Source organism: Palaemon carinicauda, chromosome 4 (genome assembly GCF_036898095.1).
Source record: "Palaemon carinicauda isolate YSFRI2023 chromosome 4, ASM3689809v2, whole genome shotgun sequence".
Taxonomy (NCBI): domain Eukaryota; kingdom Metazoa; phylum Arthropoda; class Malacostraca; order Decapoda; family Palaemonidae; genus Palaemon; species Palaemon carinicauda.
Genome location: NC_090728.1, coordinates 42,650,220 through 42,671,310, shown reverse-complemented (window position 1 = coordinate 42,671,310; position 21,091 = coordinate 42,650,220). Strand labels below are relative to the sequence as shown.

The window sequence follows — 21,091 nt, the reverse complement described above, 5'->3', positions numbered from 1 at the left end:
CCGGTTGGAGTCTCTCTCAAGAGGGACTCCCCTGGTAAGCTCTTCCAACAAATGGTGGAGAGGAAGAGCTAATCAAGGCTCCTCCAAGATCTCAAAGTATCTCCTCTGCTGTACGCGAGGAGGTGGGAGAAGCTTGTTGCCGGAACTGGAACGGTTGGAGGAGGACAACTCGGAGAGCTGTACAGCGATCTTGTCCCTGGTACTCTTAACCCTCTGAGACCAGGGCAGAGCCACACTGGTCTCAGATGGTTTCTGAGTACCGAATACGCGGTCCAAGACCATATTCCTTGCCCTCTCGAGGAGGGATCTCTGGGTCGGAAAACCCATTGAGAGCCCTCAGAGTCAGAACCTGCCAAAACGCATGCTCTGACTCTTGCTGCTCTCCTCCTGACGTTGGACTTGCAGCGAAGTCTCCTGTCCCCAAAGGCTCTTCTTGGGGGGAGTCGCGGACGTTCTCCGAGTGGCTAGTTGGCTCCATTCTTGGTCTTGTAGAGGACTTTGGTAAAGTCTTAAGAGTCCTTCGACTCCTTCCTGGGAAGGATGTAGTACACCAACATAGAAGATGGCAAGTTCTTTCCAGCAGCCACTTGGGAAGACTTCTCAGCACGAGAAGGGGTTTCCCTCATTGGTGCGATGGGGGGGAGTCTCACCTCACGTGATTCCCCTGAGGACGGGAAGTACTCGTCCGACAGGGAAGGAGAGAAACTCTGGGGGAGTGAAGGAACTTGCTTCGAAGGCTTGCGTGGAGTCAACTTAGCCCTTGGAGAAGTTACCGCGTCCGGAATTCCTCTTTTTCTCTTCAGACGGGTAGAGACAGCCAAGGATCTGTGACCTAATTCAGAGAAAACAGGCTTGAACGCCTGTGTAACTGCTCTGATTAGTGCACCGAACCAAGGTTGTTGACTGACAGACGCGCTGTCAGACACCCCCTTTGAAGGGACAGGGATAGAAGGATCCCTGGGAGGAGTTCCCATAGGTGGGTTTGCCTGAAAAGGAATAGGGATCCTAGACTCCTTTGGATGTTTCCCTTCCGCCGCAATACGCGCTGTTATGTGTTTGCGGGGAGGGGAATGAGGCGATGGCGACCTTGCCGTGCGTTGTCCAGCAGCCTCGCGCGCGGGAGGATATTGACGCTCGCGCGATGGAGAATACCAGGGATCGCGCGCAGGAGACTGCTGGCGAGATGGCGCGTGCACGGGCGACTGCGAGGGCACGCGGGAGACTGATGGCGCACAGGAGCGTGCGCGGGAGACTGTGGGCGCACAGGCGCGAGCGGGAGAATATCCGTGCGCGCGTGGGCGCGCAGGATCAGGGAGTTGAACGCGCGGGCGAGATTTCGCGCGCCCCTGAAGAAGCCGTAGGACGCGTACGCGCAGGAGAGATACCCCTGGCGCGCGGGCGCGCAGTTGAAGCCTGTGCTGCTCGTGTGCGCGCAACTGCAGAAGAGGATGGGAGAGTGCGCGCATATCCTCGTGGACGCGTGCAGGAGACTGCGCGTGTCGGCGCGATGGTGAGCGCTGGCGCGTAGGAGAGTGCTGGCGCGTTGGCAAGCGCTAGCGCGTGGGAGAAGTCAGTATAGACTTCCCAACAGCGCCCAGATCCGAAGATCGTGGGTGCGCAGGAGAGATGACTGCTGTGCGTGGGCACTGGCGCGCAGGAGATCGCTGGCGTGCAGGAGACCGCTGGCGTACAGGAGAGCGCTGGCTCGCAGGAGAGCACTTGTGCGCAGGAGAGTGCTGGCCCATAGGAGAGCGCTGGCGCCATGAGGTTTCTGGCACGCAGGAGGTTGATGGCGCGCAGGTGAGGGATGGCACGTAGCTGGGCGTGGGCGTGCTTGCTCAGGCAAAGCCTGGCGCGCAGGAGAACGTGGCCGCGTATGCTCTACTTTGCTGGCATAGCGTGTCCTTTGAAAGGACGACCTTCCACCGAAGGGGATTGCGAACGATCCGCCAAGAGGCCCAGGACCAAAGCAGGAACAGTCGGTGATCGCTGATGAGGCTCCTCTGTGGGGGACTGCAATGAAGATGTAGAACCAAAGAGGCGCCTCCTTACCGCAGGTGAAGGAAGGCCTCTCTGGCGAAGATGAAGGCGAGCCTTGCTACGAATACGCCTTCTGGGGGCCGTGGGATCAGCAAGCCGACCTTCTGCAGTCCTCCAAAGAGGAGTCTCTGTAAGTGAACTCCCCGGAGGGAGAGAAACACTAGCAGGAGAGACTGTTGGACTTAGTTTCTCCCTCGTTGGTTGAACATGTACGGGAGAAACTAAGCCTTCAGCTACTGTGGGGTTTGAAGAGGCAGAGGTAGTAGGAGATACCGCATTGGATACCTCTGACACCACAACGTCGACAATCGACAGAGGATCAACCTCTGCCGGAGGTGGCTATTGCTTGACAGCGGCACCCAATCGGATGTAGTCAAGTAAGACTTCCTTGGAGGGCGAACCCTCAAGCCCCAAGGAAGACCAAAGTTGGAAAAGATGGATTAGTGACAAATCCTCCCCCCAGGGGGAGAGGTGGAGTTGCCTCGCTAGGGGAGGCAACGCCATCTCTCGAACCCCGAGCTTGGAAAATAGTACAACGGTCTACGCTACCACTCAACGGTCTCTCGAAAGAGACCGACCGAGTGGGAGCTTTGGAGGAGGTTTGAGCAACGGAAGAAGAGGCTTTGGGTTTTTTTCCTTTCAAAGAAACCTTCGAAGGAGAAAAATCCTGTTTGGACTTCTGTGAGGAGACGCTGGATAGTCTCCAGGCATGAAGTTGTAGCGATGCTACGGCTTTGTGGAAGATGTTGGCAGTTGGTTGTCTGAGTAGGTCGTGTCGAGGAGGAAGTTCTCTCGGGAGTTCCGTCAGGAGCTGCAGAAGGTCCGGGAACCACCCTGCGTGATGCCATAGCAGAGCTATTAAGGTCATTGAAAGGTTGACCGATATTCTGGTCTTGTTGAGTACCCTTCTCATCAGACAGAACGGGGGAAAGGCGTAAACATTGATGTTGTCCCACCGTTGTTGAAAGGCATCTTGCCAGAGTGCCTTGGGGTCCAGGACTGGGGAGCAGTACAGCGGGAGCTTGAAATTCAAAGCTGTCGCGAACAGATCCACCGTCGGGGAACCCCACAAAGTCAGGACTTTGTTGGCTACTAGACGATCCAAAGACTACTCGGTACTCACTACCTGAGATGCCCTGCTCAGACTGTCGGCGAGCACATTCCTCTTGCCTGGAATGAAGTGAGCTGATAGTGGAATCAAGTGGACTTCGGTCCATCTCAGTATCTCTACTGCAAGATGGGATAGCTGCTGTGAAAAGGTAACTCCCTGCTTGTTGATGTAAGCCACTACCGTGGTGTTATCGCTCATCACCACCACGGAGTGACCCGCCAGGTATTGTTGGAACTGCTGAAGTGCCAGATACACGGCCTTCATTTCTAGCAGATTTATGTGGAGGCACTTTTCTAATTCTGACCATAGGCCTGAGGTCCTGTGGTTCAAAACGTGGGACCCCCACCCTTTTTTTGAGAGTCCGAAAACAGTATCAAACCGGGGGGAGGAAAAGAAGATCCACTCCCTTTCGTAGGTTTTCCTCTGTCAACCACCACTGAAGATCCGTCCGTTCCGCAGGACCCATTGGGACCAAGATGTCTGGGGAATCGTGTCCTTGATTCCACCGGGACTTGAGTTGCCATTGCAGGGATCTCATCCTGAGGCGACCATTTGGAACTAGACGGGCCAGGGAAGAAAGGTGACCGAGGAGACGTAACCACGATTGGGCTGGGAGTTCTTCTCGTCTGAGGAAAGGAACTGCGACCCTCCTCAGCCTTGCTATCCTGTCGTCTGATGGGAAGGCTTTGTGGAGATTGGTGTCCAAGATCATGCCTAGATATACCAGTCGTTGAGTTGGAAGCAGAGAAGACTTCTCGAGATTTACCATGATCCCTAGATCTTGGCAAAGGCCCAGAAGCTTGTCTCGGTGTCAAAGAAGGGTTGACTACGAGTCTGCCAGGATCAGCCAGTCGTCCAGATAACGGAGGAGACAGGTGCCGATCTAGTGTGCCCACGAAGAAATCAGTGTGAACACCCTGGTGAATACCTGAGGTGCTGTGGAGAGACCGAAACACAGCACCTTGAACTGGTAGATCTTGTTGTCTAGGCTGAATCTTAAGTACTTCCTTGAAGACGGATGGACTGGGATCTGGAAGTACAGTACGCGTCCTTCAGGTCCAGTGTACACATGAAGTCTTGTGGTCTCACCGCAAGTCTGACCGTGTCCCCCATCTCCATGCTGAACGGGGTTTGTTTGACAAACCTGTTCAGGGCTGAGAGGTCGATGACTGGACTCCAGCCTCCAGACGCCTTCTTTACAAGAAAGAGTCGACTGAAGAAGCCTGGGGAACCGTCGACGACCTCCTGGAGAGCGCCCTTCTTTAACATGGTCTGGACTTCTGCCCGTAGGGCTTGGCCCCTTGCCGATTCCATGGCAAAGGAGCTCAACGACACTGGATCCGCTGTCAGGGGAGGTAAAGATGTTATGAACGGGACGCGATATCCCTGATCGATTACAGAAATCGTCCAGGAATTGGCCCCGAGTTGCTGCCACCTGTCTGCGCAACTTTGAAGGCATCCCCCCACTGGTGGACATGTAGGGGGACTGCCAATCCTAGCGTTTGCAGCCTCGGCCGCTCCCTCTAGGATTCTTTCCTCCCCTGGAGGACTTTTTGCCTTTCCGGTCTTTGACAGGAAAGGGCTTCGACACCGTTGCCTTGGCTGCCACAGCCGGTTTCGTTGTCTTGGACGGGCGAGGTTGTTGAGGTGCCGGAGGTTTATAGGGCTTTGATGTAAGAGCCCTATGAAGGAGGGAGTCCTGGTTGGACTTCCTCCACCTCTCGACTGCCTGTTCCAAGTCTTTAGGCTCGAACAGGTTCTTCCCTAAAAGGGAAGAATGTCTGAGCCTGCTGACCTCGACGGCTGGGACCTTCGCGTGGAACCTGTCTGCCACCGCATCACGACGTTTCAGGATTGAGTTGGCCCACAAGTTCGAGACTTGGTGGACCAGAAACTCAATGGTGCAGGTGCCCGAGAGGAGAAAGGTCTCCAGGGCCTTCCTGGTGCTCTCCTTAGACAAATCTTTGGATCGCAACAGGATGCCAAGAGATCTCAGCCAGATGTCAAGCCACGAAGTAGCCTGCATGGCACACTTCGCGACCTTCTCCTGGCTTATGATCTCAGTCGCCGAGAAAGTCACTTGCCGGCTAGAGTCTCTGAAGAGGGACTCCCTTGGTAAGCTCTTCCACAGAGTGGTGCAGGGGAAGAGCTAAACAAGCCTCCTCCGTGATCTCGAAGTACCTCCTCTGTTGGACGCGAGGAGGCGGGAGGAGTTTGTTGCCAGCCGTGGAACGGCTGGAGGAGGCGAGCTCGGAGAGCTGGCCCTCAACCTTATCCCTGGCACTCTTCACCCCTTGGGACCAGGGCAAAGCTGCACTGGCCTTAGCGGGTTTCTGAGTGCCAAAGACTCGGTCCAGGACCGTGTCCTTGCCCTCGCGAGGAGGAATCTCAGGATCGGGAATCCTGTTGAGATGCCTCATCAGGGTCAGGACTTGCCAGAAGGCATGCTCTGACTCTTGTGGCTCCCCTCCTGGAGAACTGGCAGCCAAGTCTCCCGTCCCCAAAGGCTCTTCTTGGGGGGACACGAGGACGTTCTCCGCGGGTCTTGTAGGTTCTGGACGGATCCTTGAGGATGACTTGAGGACTGTCTTGGAATCCTTGGGTTCCCTCCTGGGAGGAATACAGGACTGCAACGACGACGTCTGAGGGCTTTTCTCTGCTCCAACCTGGGACGATTCTCCAGCGCGAGGTGGGGTTTCTCCCATTAGTGCGATGGGAGAACGCCTCACCTCGTAAGACTCCCCTGAGGACGGAAAATGCTCGTCCACGGGAGAGGGAGAAAACGTCTGGGGGGTAGAGGGAGCCTTCCTCAAGGATGTCCGAGGAGCCAGCTTGACCCTCGGAGAAGTTACCACGGTTTCTACTCCTCTCTTTCTCTTCAGTGGGGTCGGAGCCGCCATAGTTTTGAGACCCATCTCAGCGAAGGCAGGTTTGACAGCCTGCACGACAGCTCTGATGAGGGATCCAAACCATGGCTGCTTACTGACAGCAGCGCTGTCAGAGACTCCCTCTGAAGTGAAGGGGATCGGGCGATCCTTTGGAGTAGACACGACTGCTGGACCTTCCTGGAAGGAAAGGGAAGAAGAGGAAGGTTGGTTCCTGGACCCATCTGGTGATTTCCCTCCCTCTTGCGAGCGCGCTGGTCTGCGCTTGCAGGGGGGGGGGGGGACGTGAGGATGACCTGGCTGCTCTCGTTCCTGTAGGCTCGCGCTGTAGCTCGCGTTGTGCCTCCCGATGAGAAACTCGCTGGGGATCGCGCTGGCGTTTGCGCGATAGTACAGTGATCCCTCGTTTATCGCGGTAGATAGGTTCCAGACCCGACCGCGATAGGTGAAAATCCACGAAGTAGTGACACCATATTTACGTATCTATTTAACATGTATATTCAGACTTTTAAAACCTTCCCTTGTACGTAGTACTGTTAACAAACTACCCTTTAATGTACAGAACACTTAATGCATGTACAGTACTACAGTACCCTAAACTAAAACAGGCACAAATATTAAAGGCGATTTTATATCATGCGCTTCCTAAACACGCCAAAAAGCACGATAAAAAATGGCAACCAATATTTTGTTTACGTTTATCTCTGATCATAATGAAGAAACAAACGCATTTAGTGTACACATCTGTGTATAGGTTAGTTTTTGCATCGATTATATTGATTATACAGTATGTTGATTTTGATATTACCAATGTTTTACTTAATTTTTCTTAGGACTTCCAAATGAAATGTTTTTCTTTATGACGCCGCCTGAAACGGCGGCGTCATAAAGTACGCTCCAGCTTCGATCGTAATAAACAAACGAAGGCATTTAACGCGCATGATGAAAGTGATAAATAATGATATTTTGATTATAAAATAAATTTTTGAATATACTTACCCGGTGAATATATAATAGCTGACGTCTCCGACGGCTCGACAGATTCCAAAAACTCGCGAGCGATCGCCGTGAAGGTTGCGGGTGTGACCACCAGCGCCGACTATCGGCCAGATACCGCATATACTTGTAAACATCTCCAGTTCTTCTCAGTCCCCTAGGTCTCTATCGGGGAGGAAGGGAGGGCCTTTAATTTATATATTCACCGGGTAAGTATATTCAAAAATTTATTTTATAATCAAAATATCATTCTTAAATATTAAACTTAGCCGGTGAATATATAATAGCTGATTCACACCCATGGTGGTGGGTAGAGACCAGTATTAATACAATACTGTAAAGGCGTATATGCTTAGAGTTTTTGAAAGTTATATCATAACAAAACCCAAATAAATATAGGTACCTGGTAAGGAAGCTGACTGTGACGATTACTCTGCCTTATTAGTCCGCTTTCCTCACGAAGCCCAGCCATCCTCTCAGGATGCTGAAAGACTCCCAGGAGCTGTTATATCCAGGGCGACCACCCATACAACAGGACCTCATCAAAACCCTTAATCTGGGCGCTCTCAAGAAAAGACATTTGACCACCCGCCAAATCAAAAAGGATGCGAAAGGCTTCTCAGCCTTCCGTACAACCCAAAACAAGATTAAAAACATTTCAAGAGAAGATTAAAAGGATATTGGGATTAAGGGAATGTAGTGGTAGAACCCTCACCCACTACTGCACTCGCTGCAACGAATGGACCCAGTGTGTAGCAGTCCTCATAAAGAGTCTGGACGTCTTTTAAGTAAAATGAAGCGAACACCGACTTGCTCCTCCAAAAGGTCGCGTCCATAATACTTCGCAGAGATCTGTTCTGCTTAAAGGCCACGGAAGTTGCTATCGCTCTTACTTCGTGCGTCTTGACCTTAAGTAAACAACGATCTTTTTCACTTAAGTGAGAATGAGCCTCTCGGATTAAAAATCTAATAAAATACGATAAAGCATTTTTAGACATAGGCAATGAGGGCTTCTTAACCGAGCACCATAAGGCCTCAGATCCACCTCGTAAAGATCTGGTACGAGCTAAATAAAACTTAAGAGCTCTAACTGGGCACAATACTCTTTCAAGCTCGTTGCCTACGATCTCTGATAGGCAAGGTATATCAAAAGATTTAGGCCAAGGACGAGAAGGCAGTTCATTTTTGGCCAAGAAACCAAGCTGAAGCGAACATGTGGCTTTATCTGTAGAAAAGCCGATGTTTTTACTAAAGGCATGGATCTCACTGACCCTTTTAGCCGAAGCCAAGCACACTAAGAAAAGCGTCTTGAGGGTGAGATCCTTCAGGGAGGCTGAATGTAATGGCTCAAACCTGTCGGACATTAGGAACCTTAGGACCACGTCTAAGTTCCATCCAGGAGTTGCCATACGATGCTCCTTAGAGGTCTCGAAGGACTTAAGGAGATCTTGGAGATCTTTATTATTGGACAGATCTAAGCCTCTATGTCTGAACACAGAAGCCAACATGCTCCTGTAGCCCTTAATAGTGGGAGCAGAGAGGGAGCGAACATTTCTCAGATGCAGGAGAAAGTCTGCAATTTGGGCTACAGAGGTACTGGAAGAGGAAATGGATGATGACTTGCACCAGTCTCTAAAGACTTCCCACTTCGACTGGTAGACCTTGATGGTAGATGCTCTCCTAGCTCTCGCAATCGCTCTGGCTGCCTCCTTCGAAAATCCTCGAGCTCTTGAGAGTCTTTCGATAGTCTGAAGGCAGTTAGACGAAGCGTGGGGAGGCTTTGATAAAATCTCTTTACGTGAGGCTGTCGCAAGAGATCCATCCGTAACGGCAGACTTCTTGGAACGTCTACCAGCCATAGAAGTACCTCTGTGAACCACTCTCTCGCGGGCCAGAGTGGAGCAACCAATGTTAACCTGGTCCCTTCGTGAGAGGTGAACTTCTGCAGCACCTTGTTTAGGATCTTGAAAGGTGGAAAGGCATAAACGTCCAGGTGAGACCAGTCCAGCAGGAAAGCGTCTATGTGGGCTGCCTCTGGATCTGGAACTGGAAAGCAGTAAGTCGAGAGCCTCTTTGTCAGAGAAGTCGCAAAAAGATCTATGGTGGGTTGACCCCATGTCATCCATAGCTTCTCGCACACAGTCTTATGCAACGTCCACTCCATGGAGATGACTTGTCCTCTTCTGCTGAGGCAGTCCGCCAAGACATTCATTTTTCCTTGCACAAATCTCGCCAAAGGAGAGATGTTACTTGCCTTAAATGGAGTTCCTTCTGATCCGTGGATCAAAGACCCGAGCATTCCAGACTGTCCAGTGGAGCTCCCTAACCCAAATCCGATGCATCTGAATACAACACATGGTTTGGGTTCTTGATCGCAAGAGAAAGACCTTCTCGAAGTCTGATGTTGCTGTGCCACCAAGTCAGACATGTCTAGACTGAGTTGGAGATTGGGAAAGAGATACTCTCTAAGCCCTTCTCCTTGTTCCAATGGTTTAGGTGAAATTGGAGAGGGCATAGGTTGAGTCTCCCCAGAGAGATAAACTACTCCAGCGATGAAAGAGTTCCCACGAGGCTAGTTCAAACTCTAACAGAGCAACTGATTTTCTCTTGCAAGTGAAGGACTTTTAACAGAGCTTGTTCCATTCTTGTGGGAGACGAAAAGGCCCGAAAAATCAGACACTGTATCTCCATTCCCAAATAAAGAATAGTCTGGGATGGGGTACTGTAAGTTACGACTTCTCTACGTTCACTATGAGACCTAGCTCCTTGGTTAGGTCTAATGTCCATTAGAGGCTCTCCAGACAGCGATATAATGACGACGCCCTGATTAGCCAGTCGTCAAAATAAAGGGAGGCTCTGAATCCTCAAAAAATGTAGAAAGCTTGCTACATTTTGCAAGGGCCTTGTAAAAACAAGAGGAGCAGGAATGAGGCCGAAGAGCAGTGCTCGACATTGGTACATTACTTTCCCGTCCACAAACCTCAGATGTTGTTGAAAGTTTGGATGAATCGGGATGTGGAAGTATGCATCCTGAAGGTCGAGAGAGACCATCCAGTCGCCTTCCCTTACTGCTGCCAAGACAGATTTGGTAGTCTTCATCGTGAAGTTTGTCTTGACAATGAACACATTGAGTGCACTTACATCTTAAGTACTCCTGCAGTGAACGTGGCTGCCAGATCATTGGAGCCATCCCTGATAGCCTTGTTCCTGCAGTGAACGTGGCTGTCAGATCATTGGAGCCATCCCTGATAGCCTTGTTCATGCATGACATAATTGTACAGCAATACATTGACAGCTGGAGAGACCTTCTTACTTAAGGCTTCCAGGGACCAATCCAACAAATAAAAACTTCAAACGCTCGAAAAACTCCTAACAGGAGAAGGTCTAGCTCTGAAGCCGACCATAAAATCTTGGAGCGTCTCATGGCCAGGCGACGGGGAGAGTCTATGAGGCTTGAGAAGTCTCCCTGGGCAGAGGCAGGAACTCCCAAGCCGAGAACTTCTCCCGTGTCATACCAGACGCTCGCTCTAGAAGCCAGTTTAAAAGGAGGGAAAGCAAAGGCTGTCTCCCCCAAACTCCTCCTGGTGATCAACCAGTCGCCTAGCAAACGTAAAGCTCTCTTAGAAGAGCAAGAGAGCACTAGCTTAGAAAACAACGGCTTCGAAGTAGCTAGGCCTAGCGTAAACTCTGACGAAGGCGAACGAGGAGCAGCAGTTACAAAATGGTCCGGACAAAGATCCTTAAAAATCAGCATGATTTTTTTTAAAGTCCATAGAGGGCTGAGCAGCTTTAGGCTCCTCTCCGTCTGACAAAGTCCCCAAAGGAATATCAGTAGGAGGAGGATCAGCAACTTCCTCATCTGAAGGAACCTCGTCCGACAATTGCCGAGTCTCATGAAAAGGAGAGACCTGCCGCGGCGGCAACGCTTGACAGGCAATGTCAACAAGCAAAGGAGCAGCAGTAGCAGTAGAGGAAGCGACGTCACGCCGCTGCTGAAAGGACTGAAATCCTTGTGACTGACCAACAACAACAACTGTAGTTGATTAACGCTCGACGTCACGTCGGAACTGCCTTGACTGCATAGACTGAGCAGGCAAAACAACCTTCGACTGCGGTGATTGACGCTCAACATCAAGTCGAGGCAACTGAGCCGGTCGGCGAACGTCCGGTCGGGGCTGCGGCGGCAGCGGCTGAATGTCAACACGAGACTGCAGCAGCGGCTGAACGTCAACACGAGACTGCGGCAGCGGCTGAAAGTCAACACGAGACTGCAGCGAGGGAGGATCCATGTCACGTGACTGACGTGAAAAACTACTGACATTACGTTTCAAAGTACAAGAAACGTCAGCACTAACGTCAAACGGACGAGTAAATGCTCATTTGGGCGGCTGACGGCCAGAGTCTCGTTTAGCGTAACGGCGACTCGGAAGCGAAGGTTCATCGTGAACCTGCTCAACGTCATACTTCTCCATAAGGGAGGCAAGCTTAGTCTGCATGTCCTGCAGGACAACCCATTTAGGATCAACGGGAGTCGGAACGGGCCGAGACGACGGTAACGTCTGTGTTGGCAAAACATCGCCTTTACCGCGACCCTCGGACCCCGTGTTACGCTTGCGTTTAATAGGCGAACAGTCTTCCGACGACTGCAAAGGGTCAGAGCTGTCCCAATAGCCACAGCCAGGATGCTGGACCTGTCCTGAAGGGACTGACTTTCGCTTCAAGGGTCTAGAAACCTTGCGCCAAGGTTTCTTTTGCGAAAAGTCTTCGGATGACGAGGAGAACACAGTCTCACCCGTCTTATGGTAAGGGCGATCTTGACGAGAAACGTCCGATACCAAAGAGGGAACGTCTGTACGTTGGTTAAAGCCTCTCGTCCCCTTAAGTCCTACGACATTACTTCTCCCTGGTGCAGGGGAGCCTGAAAGAGGTCTCGGACTAGGGGAGCGACAAGCACGAACAAACGAACCCTCCGCAACACAGAACATGTTTTTTTGCACTTACTTCACTGATATCGTATTTTTCAATAATTTCACATTAGGCATGAATAAAACTGATTTCTACCTGAAGCACGCAATTCTCCCTTACATCAAAAGGTTATAATTGCGAAATGAGTCGTATAATGTAGCACATTAGTACAAAATGAAACACATGCAAAAATCAATAAACATATTTATCGAATAAAACGGAAATATATAAAGTTAAAAAGGATCAGTGACTGGGGAGGAGACTAAACACTAGTTCACTAAAGACTACGTTTTCAATCTCTCACCGTACAGTGCCTTGGGACGAGAATAAAAACTAAAAACGTTTTATCCTCTCTCCCCGTACAGAGACTTGGGACGAGAGTAAAAAACTGAATCGAGAACAACGTTACTCGCTCCCAAACTCCTTGTACAGAGACTTGGGACGAGAATAAAGATCGGATCGTTCTCTCTCTCTCTTGTCACACACAAGAGAATTGCCCACTCACCCTTCGTCAATAAACAGGTTATTTGACCAAAGGAAAAAACTGAAAGGACTAAGAAATTGAAAATTAACAAGTTCCTTTAAATTAGTATCTAAAACACTTCAGTTTGAAAGAAGAATGAACAAAACGTCAAAATCGATTTACTCTTTCTGCAAAGTGAAACCGTGATTCTCTCTTTCTCTATCGTAACGATAGAGCGCAAACTGCGTAGCATAAATAAACCAAACGTTAGTTCATCTTTGAAAAAAACAGCACGAAGACTATTCAAAGAATATATTTCTTAAAATATTTTCTAAAAAATATTCATTTCATAACTCTTACAGAGCAAGTGATTTAAACTTAACAAACATAAAAGTTGAATGGGCTCAACGTTGTTTAACTTCGTTTTCCAAGTTAGGACCGCCTACAAGGAATAGGTAACGGCCGCAAATAAACAAAACATAAAATCTATCTTGATGTTTAGTATAAATGGAAAGCTAATCGAAGAGGCCTAATAAAGGCGGGTGAGATATAAAATATATAGAGGAAAATCTATAAATATCAACAATAATTTATAACGTGATAAAATAATTACTAAAAGCCTTAAAACACTTCCGTACACTGAGGGAAGGGTCGGCCATCTTTACTCTATGGAAAAACCAGAGATAAAAAAAAAAGCAAGGGCAAAACACTTTTCCTTTCCTTTCAAAAGCATTTCTTTTGAAGATAGTATTGAATAATCCAACACGGCGAAAGCAATAAAACCAAAACCAAGTACTTCACCAATTCGGTAGAAAACTCGAGGTCATAAAGCGAGTGGAACCAACTTGTCGACAAGACCGACAGAGAAGAACTGGAGATGTTTACAAGTATATGCGGTATCTGGCCGATAGTCGGCGCTGGTGGTCACACCCGCAACCTTCACGGCGATCGCTCGCGAGTTTTTGGAATCTGTCGAGCCGTCGGAGACGTCAGCTATTATATATTCACCGGCTAAGTTTAATATTTAAAAATGATATTACAGTAGAAGCTTTTAGAAAATATGTTATTACAAATATTATTTACCGTATCTATATAAAATCATACATACGTAGCAAAGCAGGAAAACAATTTACGAGAGAGAGAGAGAGAGAGAGAGAGAGAGAGAGAGAGAGAGAGAGAGTTGTTTTACGTACGTAAATGTAAATTTTAAACAAAAAAATAACCCCAATTCATATAAAATAGGTTACTACAAATATTTTATTTCATCATATTACAGTAGTCTGTATAATACTGTAAAGTTCAGTACAGTATGTTGTTTTTAGTCGTGGCGATGAAATTCTCACGAAACAAAAACACGGCATTCGATTACAACAGCTGATTCATTCTCTCTCTCTCTCTCTCTCTCTCTCTCTCTCTCTCTCTCTCTCTCTCTCTCTCTCTCTCTTCGTGTTATACAATACTTACATATAGATGAAGAAACTAAAATTAGTTTTCTTAGTGTCAATTAAATACGAAACGAAAAAATTATGCCGAGTTTACATCCATTTCAATCGTGAAGTAGTGAGGGATCACTGTATCCTACTAGGATCGCGCGCGGGGGGATGATGGCGAGGGCACGTTGGCGAGCGATAGTGCGCAGGCGAACGATGGCGTGTAAGTGAGCAACTGCGCACAGGTGAGGGTGCGCGCGGGCGCGTAGGAGATCTCAGAGATGGCGAGAGGGCGCGTTGGCGCGCAGGCGATGGAGCGCGCGGGCACTCAGGAGATCGATGACGCTCAGTTGCGCGATCTGAAAAAGCAGGAAGCGCAGGCGGGAGTGCAAGCGTTTGCACGTGCGATGGAGATTGTTCGCGAGCGCGTGGGCGTGCAGGATCTCAGCGAGCTCTAGGCGAGCGCCCACGCACAGGGGTGTTACCCTTAGCGCGTGGGCGTGCAGGAGGGCGCACAGCAGGATCTGGTGTCTGCGCGCGATGGCGTATAGGCGATGGCTGACGAGCTGGCGAGGTCATATGGCGCATAGGCGAACGCTGAAGAGAAGGAGAAACTCGGTTCTTCCTTCTTGCGCCCAGATCCGGAGATCGTGGGCGCGCAGGTGAAGAGCGCTGGCGAGCAGGAGATCGTGGGCGTGCGGGGCGCGCATCAAGATGAGGGCGCGCAGTTGTACGCTAGCGAGGAGAAGACCGCTGGCGAACAGGAGAGCGCTGGCGAGCAGGAGAGCGATGGCGAGTAGTATCAGCTGCAGAAGGTCTCTGGGGCGTTGTCTCAGAGGATGAAGTTCTGAGTAGAGAGGGCTTCACCGCAGGCAAGCGCTTGCGCGCAATTGTGCACGAGAACGTTGAAGCGCAGGGGATACCTGGCGCTTAAGGGACTTGCTCACATTGTGAGAAAGCCCCTTTTGCCCCGAAGGGACCGGTGCCTGTTGGAAAACGGGATGCGTGGGCGCCCAAAGCGCGTCAGCAGCCAGGAACGGAGACGGCAGATCCGAAGGTCTGACAGGAGAAGGAGAACGATCGGCAGAGAGGTCCAAGGATGCAACTGCAACGGTCGGTGCACAGCGAGGAGGATCCTCTGCGGGGGACTGGGACGGAGAAGAGCCGAAGAGGCGCCTCCTAACTCCCTTGTGAGGAGAAGGAAGGCCTCTACGGCGAAGAGGAGGGCGAGCCTTCCGATGGATACTCCCTCTGGGGGCGGCAGGCAGATCATCATCAGTCCTCCGAAGAGGAGTCTCTGTCAGTGAACTCCCCCGAGGGGGAGAATCACCTGCAGGAGAGACCATAGGACTTAGCTCCTCCCTCGAAGGATGTTCGGAGGGAGGAACTAAGCCTTCAGCTGCATCGGGAACCAAGGCAGGGGTTTGACCTAACTCGTCGGAGGCCCCTGCCACAACAACGTTGACGATAGACAGAGGGTCAACCTCTGCTACCGCGGGCGACTGTTTGACAGCAGCCCCCAACTGGATTAAGTCAAACAGGGCTTCCCTGGAGGGCGAGCCCTTAAGCCCCAAGGAAGCCCAAAGCTGCAACAAATCATCATTAGCAACAGTGTTAAAAGATAAATCCTCCCCCGGGGGAGGAGGAGGAGCTGCCTCGCTATGGGAGGCAACTACCTCTCCCGAACCCCGAGGTCAGTCAACAAAAGAACGGCCTACGCTACCATTCGACGGCCTCTCGGAAGAGGCCGCTCGAGCGGGAGCTTTGGAGGAGGTTCGGGCTACGGAAGAGGAGTCCTTGGAATTTTCTTTCTTCAAGAAAACACTTGAAGGAGAAAGATCCCTTTTGGACTTCTTCCGGCGCCGGGAAAACCTCTCCCACTGGGAGGTAGACCACTCCCTACACACTTTGTCTCTATCACACCGTTGGCCCCTGCAGAACGGACATAAGGTGTGAGGGTCCGTTTTGACCGCCGACATATATGGACCACAAGGGCGGTCAGGTAATCCGGGGCACTTCCGCATAATGGTAGAGGCCAACTTCCAAGCACACACTGCAAAGAAAAAGCAAAAAAGATTAAGGCTGTCAATGAGCGAGTGGGAGCAGACACGTCTGTTCATCACCCGAGCCAAAAGCAAAGTGAGCTACTCACCAGTGTGTGAGGGGGGCGAGGGGTAGCTAGCTACCCGTTAAAAATCTAATGGCTCGTCTTTTCAGATACGCCGAAAGTAATACCCTAATTAAATAGCGGGGTTTGTATTTCGGTTATGGAACAAACATAAGTTATTATGCCCCAGCCCCTATTAAACATAAAAGAGAAAAATACCAAACTAACCAGCACTCATCCATTCCTTTAAGTGAATTCCACTTTCGCTAGTACTTAAAGTATCACATACTTACCGTCAATTGTTAGTTGTTACTGCAAAACCACTCTTTAAAAGGGAAACCAACACAAAACCACCACCTAACCAAAGGTTCCCAACCTAACCGAGGGACCTGCTACCCACCCCCTTACACTGCCATATCCTTACCTTACCCTAAGATTAAGTTTCAGCCCTGTATAAGGTTACACTAAATTATATTTCCTAAATCATAAAACTAGCTTCATATCGTATTTCAGACCAAGATAACTCAGCCTTAGGTAAGTAGGTAGGGTCATAGCTTGTAAGTTAGGTTAGGTGTTCTATGCAGGCTGGAGGTTCTGTCCATCGTTATACAATGGCTCCCAAGATTAACGACACTTTCCAAATAGTGTATAACATTGGGTCACCGAATTTTGTTCGCCAAAATACTTGCCCATTACACTAACGCACGAAGCACATGTACCACTTGCCAGAAAAGAAAAGCAATAAAATAATGTTTAATTGCATGTGTAGCTAACCAATGCAGAGCAAAGACCAGTATATGAAAAATTAATTTTATTTCATTAACCAACATACTTATAGATACAATAAAATATGGTTGACCACAACAGGAAGGATTCTCGTTTCCTATACGAGCAGCAGATCTGGTAACCCGACGACCTACACACGTACCCAGCCCCTATACGGTTCATACACCTGGCTATTATATTATTATTATAAATTGCTAAGCTACAACCCAAGTTGGAAAAGCAGGATGTTATAAGCCCAGGGGCTCCAACAGGGAAAATAGCCCAGTGAGGAAAAGAAAAAGGGAAATATAAAATATTTTGAGTAACATCATTAAAATAAATATCTCCTATTTGAACTATATAAACTTTAACAAAACAAGAGGAAGAGAAACTAGATAGAATAGTGTGCCCTAGTGTACCCTCAAGCAAGAGAACTCTAACCCACGACAGTGGAAGGCCATGGTACAGAGGCTATGGCACAACCCAAGACTAGAGAACAATAGCTAGAAAATATAGTACCATATATTTACCTAGAAACATTTGATATCCTATTATATATTAATAGATTTACACACATTACTAACCAGAACACAATTCGGGATTGTAAGGTAGGATAGCGAGTTGGCCAAAGAAGGGGGAGAGTAGCCCTCCTACTCACTTTGGGCATGTTTGCCTAAACCTACCTAAACTTCGGACAAGCCTTAACGATAGGTTACTCGTACGTAAATGAACAAGAATACAGTAGGTTTTGACTAAACTAGACTAGGGTAACATAATACTAATATTATTAGTTATTTGATGAATGAAGGCAATTCCTAAGCCCACACTAAGCCTCTTCTAACCAGCCAGGTTACTTCTTTAAGAAAAGACAGCACAAGTAAACGTCAGACTTTACCTCTTAAACGTCGCCTTATATTGTAATCCATGTCAAATTTTCTTTACAACAAAATTAGTTGCATTTAAAACGTATAGTTAATTCTTTTATTCTAGGAAGACGTCGCCTTCAGCGCAAAATAGCGTCTGTTAGCCCTGACAAAAACAAGTCGGAAATAAATAAAGAGAATGTCACGGCTAAGGAACATTTGCTAACAACTTCTTTTTGAATATTTATTAAGGAAGTTGGATACTCAAATTACATCTTCATAGATAAAGTTCCATACGTTGAAAACGGTTATTTCAGGGGAAAATATGAAGATAATTTGTGTGACCTGTGCAAAGATGAAGAAGATACTACTGAACATTTATTTCTATGTCCAAAATTAGAACAGCTAATGAATGTAGACATAAGTTTAGATACGCTGAAAAAATCCTAGCAGGAATCTGACTGCATTTATAGGTAAAGCAATGCGTATGAAAGAAGAATTATTTAAGAAGTCCAAACTGACCACAATAAGTTGCAAACACTGATGATAACAGGGTGCTATCCTAGCTGATTTCAAGGTAGAATGGGATAAAAGTAAAGGTTGGGAATCTCATTACCGTATTAATTTATTTAAGGCACAGGTAATATAAGCTTGATAACTATAATAAGAATAAGCTTAGAAGCTTTGCACCTATCTATAATGTGATAGAGTGCCCGCAAAACATTTAGCGGAGTGAGCAATAAGAAACCAGGAACCAGTTCAGTTGGGCACATTATTCCATAAAAATTTGGCAAAATTAAATAGATATTAATAGATACGTCTTCTATACGTTATTGAATATTTCTGGGTGCCATTCCTTCCATCGACACAACAATAAAAGAAGGGAAATGGAAACATTGAATACATGCCTATTTCCGTAAATGTATGTGCCTTTATATGAATTAGAAACACGTTAAATAGATAGATTATACCAGAGGTAAGTAAATGCAGAAACACAATGAAATAAGCATTTTGAAGAATTGTCATATGGAATGAGGCATTATTTTGGAGACACTATGATAGAGGTGTGACTATTTTCGATTAGGAGAAAAGAATAAAATACATAAGAAATGGCCATTGGAAAAAAATATTCCAAAGGAATAGATGGAAGGAATAATTGTTCTTGTATATGAGGTCAAAGGGAAAGGAAGTAGCATTAAGCAATGCAGGGTCAATACACTACCGGGCGCATGTTGGTATTTTTTTATTGAAAAAATAAGACACTTGGCAGAAAGAATGATAGGAGGGAAGTATTTTAGGTTTATACAACAAAAATTATGTATAGGCCAATATTGTATAAGTCTAAGAGCTAAAATAGTCATAGAGGGTACATAAACCTAGAAAACGCTCGTGACACACATGGCTAGATTAACTATTAAGCAAAATATGCATGTGCTTAGGGCGTCACCAAAGTCATCATTCATATACTGATAGGGTAACCACTCCCCGATTGGACATCGTCCCGTGAGGATCTCTTATAAGAAAAAAATACTTTCTGCAGGACTGTCACAAGAGCAGATCCAATAAGTTCAAAATGAGAGGGAGTCGGAAAACATGACCAAAGCAGCTGGGTGCGGGAGTCCTATAAGACCCATCAACCTACAGCACTTTTTGACTGGTCGAATTGTAGTTGGTCTCTCCAGTTCTTCCAACTTTATTGATATCAGAAACACAATCTCTTTATCTGCAGCTCATATATAAGGATTTTTTTACCACCCACTTTGTAGTGTGTGCGTAAGAGAGAGAGAGAGAGAGAGAGAGAGAGAGAGAGAGAGAGAGAGAGAGAGAGAGAGAGAGAGAGAGAGAGAGAGAGAGAGCGAGAGAGAGAGAGAGAGAGAGAGAGAGAGAGAGAGAGAGAGAGAGAGAGAGAGAGAGAGAGAGAGAGAGAGAGAGAGAGAGAGAGAATTTAGATTAGTTACTGCAACAGTAAAAATATTATCGTTTTCTATGTAGGCAAAGTATATTTGGTTTTCTATGATTACATATCCCGTTTATTTACAATCCAGTGAGTTACTTAACAACACGAACATTATACCAGAGTCTGCACATAGAAAACAGCTGATATCTGATCTCGATAACAATAATCTCTGTGGCACTAGGTTTAAAGAGTGGAGATATACTGTATGACAAAAAGGGCAAAAGCAGCCAATGAAAATGCAAAGACAAATAAAGCGTTTCTACTAATTACCTTTAGACTCACCAAGCGAGTGTACACTGGCATGGTGAAACTTCTTTAAAATAAATAAGATAAAATTAAATTTCTCAACATCGTTTTATTAATTTACAAGAGAAATGAAGGTCCATATATAAAACTTTAATCCGTAATAAATTTTTAGTTGATGGAAATTTTTATTTCATTATCTATATTTGAACTCTAAAAGATAATATAAGTGTTTTAAGAGGTGGGCTGACTTCCAAATTATCTAAATATTTTCACAAGGAAAAAAATACGCAGACAAATAATTGATTGAATAAAAATTAAACTTTGACAACTACCAGAGTTTGAAATTGATACGTTTCTATGACCATTTCTTAAGAACCAGTAGGCATCCCCTTTAAATAAATACAAAGTTAGCAATCACAGAAATGGAGTCTTATTTTCTATTTTCTCATTTTCACCTTCAACTAAAGTAAATAAAAAATATATTTTGGGTTTCTGCGTCTTAATCTTTTTATCCCAGACTTGATCAAGCAAATATAAAGCCACGAGGAAAAAAAAAGCTGTTTTCCTCGTCTTATAAACAGTGATGGAAGCTTTTCCCAATTTTAATTATTCTTACCTGAGTTCAAACACCCACCTAAGATTATCTCTCCTGTTTGAATTTGCAATTATGGTAAGAATGTAAATACATTTCACCTGGTTTTCTTATTCCATCAGTTGAGGGTAGAGAAATGAACGTGGCATTTTTGTAAAGTCTTCTAAAATAAAAATATAGTGTGCACGTGTGTACCCTCCAGCGTGTGCTCTACCAAGAATAGACACAGACGGTATATTTTAATATTATCATTATTGCAAGCTAACCCAAAACCCTAGTTGGAAAAGCAAGATGCTATAAGCCCAAGGGCTCCAATAGGGAAAAATAGCCAAGTAAAAAGAAACAAGGAAATAAACAAAGTACCAGAGAAGTAACGAACAATCGAAATAAGATATTTTGAGAACAATAAGAATATTAAATTAGATCTTTCATATAGGAACTACATTATTTAAAAAAAAATTAAAAAACAGAGATAGAAAAATAAGAATGGTGTGCCTGAGTGTACCCTCAAGCAAAAGAACTCTACTCCAATACAGTGGAAGACCATGGTACAGAGGCTATGGCACTTCCTAAGACTAGAGAACAATGGTTTGATTTTGAAGTGTATTTCTCCTAGAAGAGCTGCTTACCATAGCTGAAGAGTATCTTCTACTCTTACCATGAGGAACGTG

General features: G+C 46.9%; 1 protein-coding gene across 1 annotated transcript in view; it reads right to left on the bottom strand.

The window, feature by feature from the left end:
- The window catches only part of LOC137639912 (RING finger protein 145-like), a 54,743-nt gene extending 36,949 nt beyond the window's left edge, over nt 1-17,794 (bottom strand). The window contains exon 1 of the mRNA XM_068372193.1: nt 17,658-17,794. Coding sequence (XP_068228294.1) covers nt 17,658-17,688 — 31 coding nt within the window. The 5' untranslated portion in view covers nt 17,689-17,794. The remainder of the gene's footprint in view (nt 1-17,657) is intronic.
- Nucleotides 17,795-21,091: the final 3,297 nt, after the last annotated feature.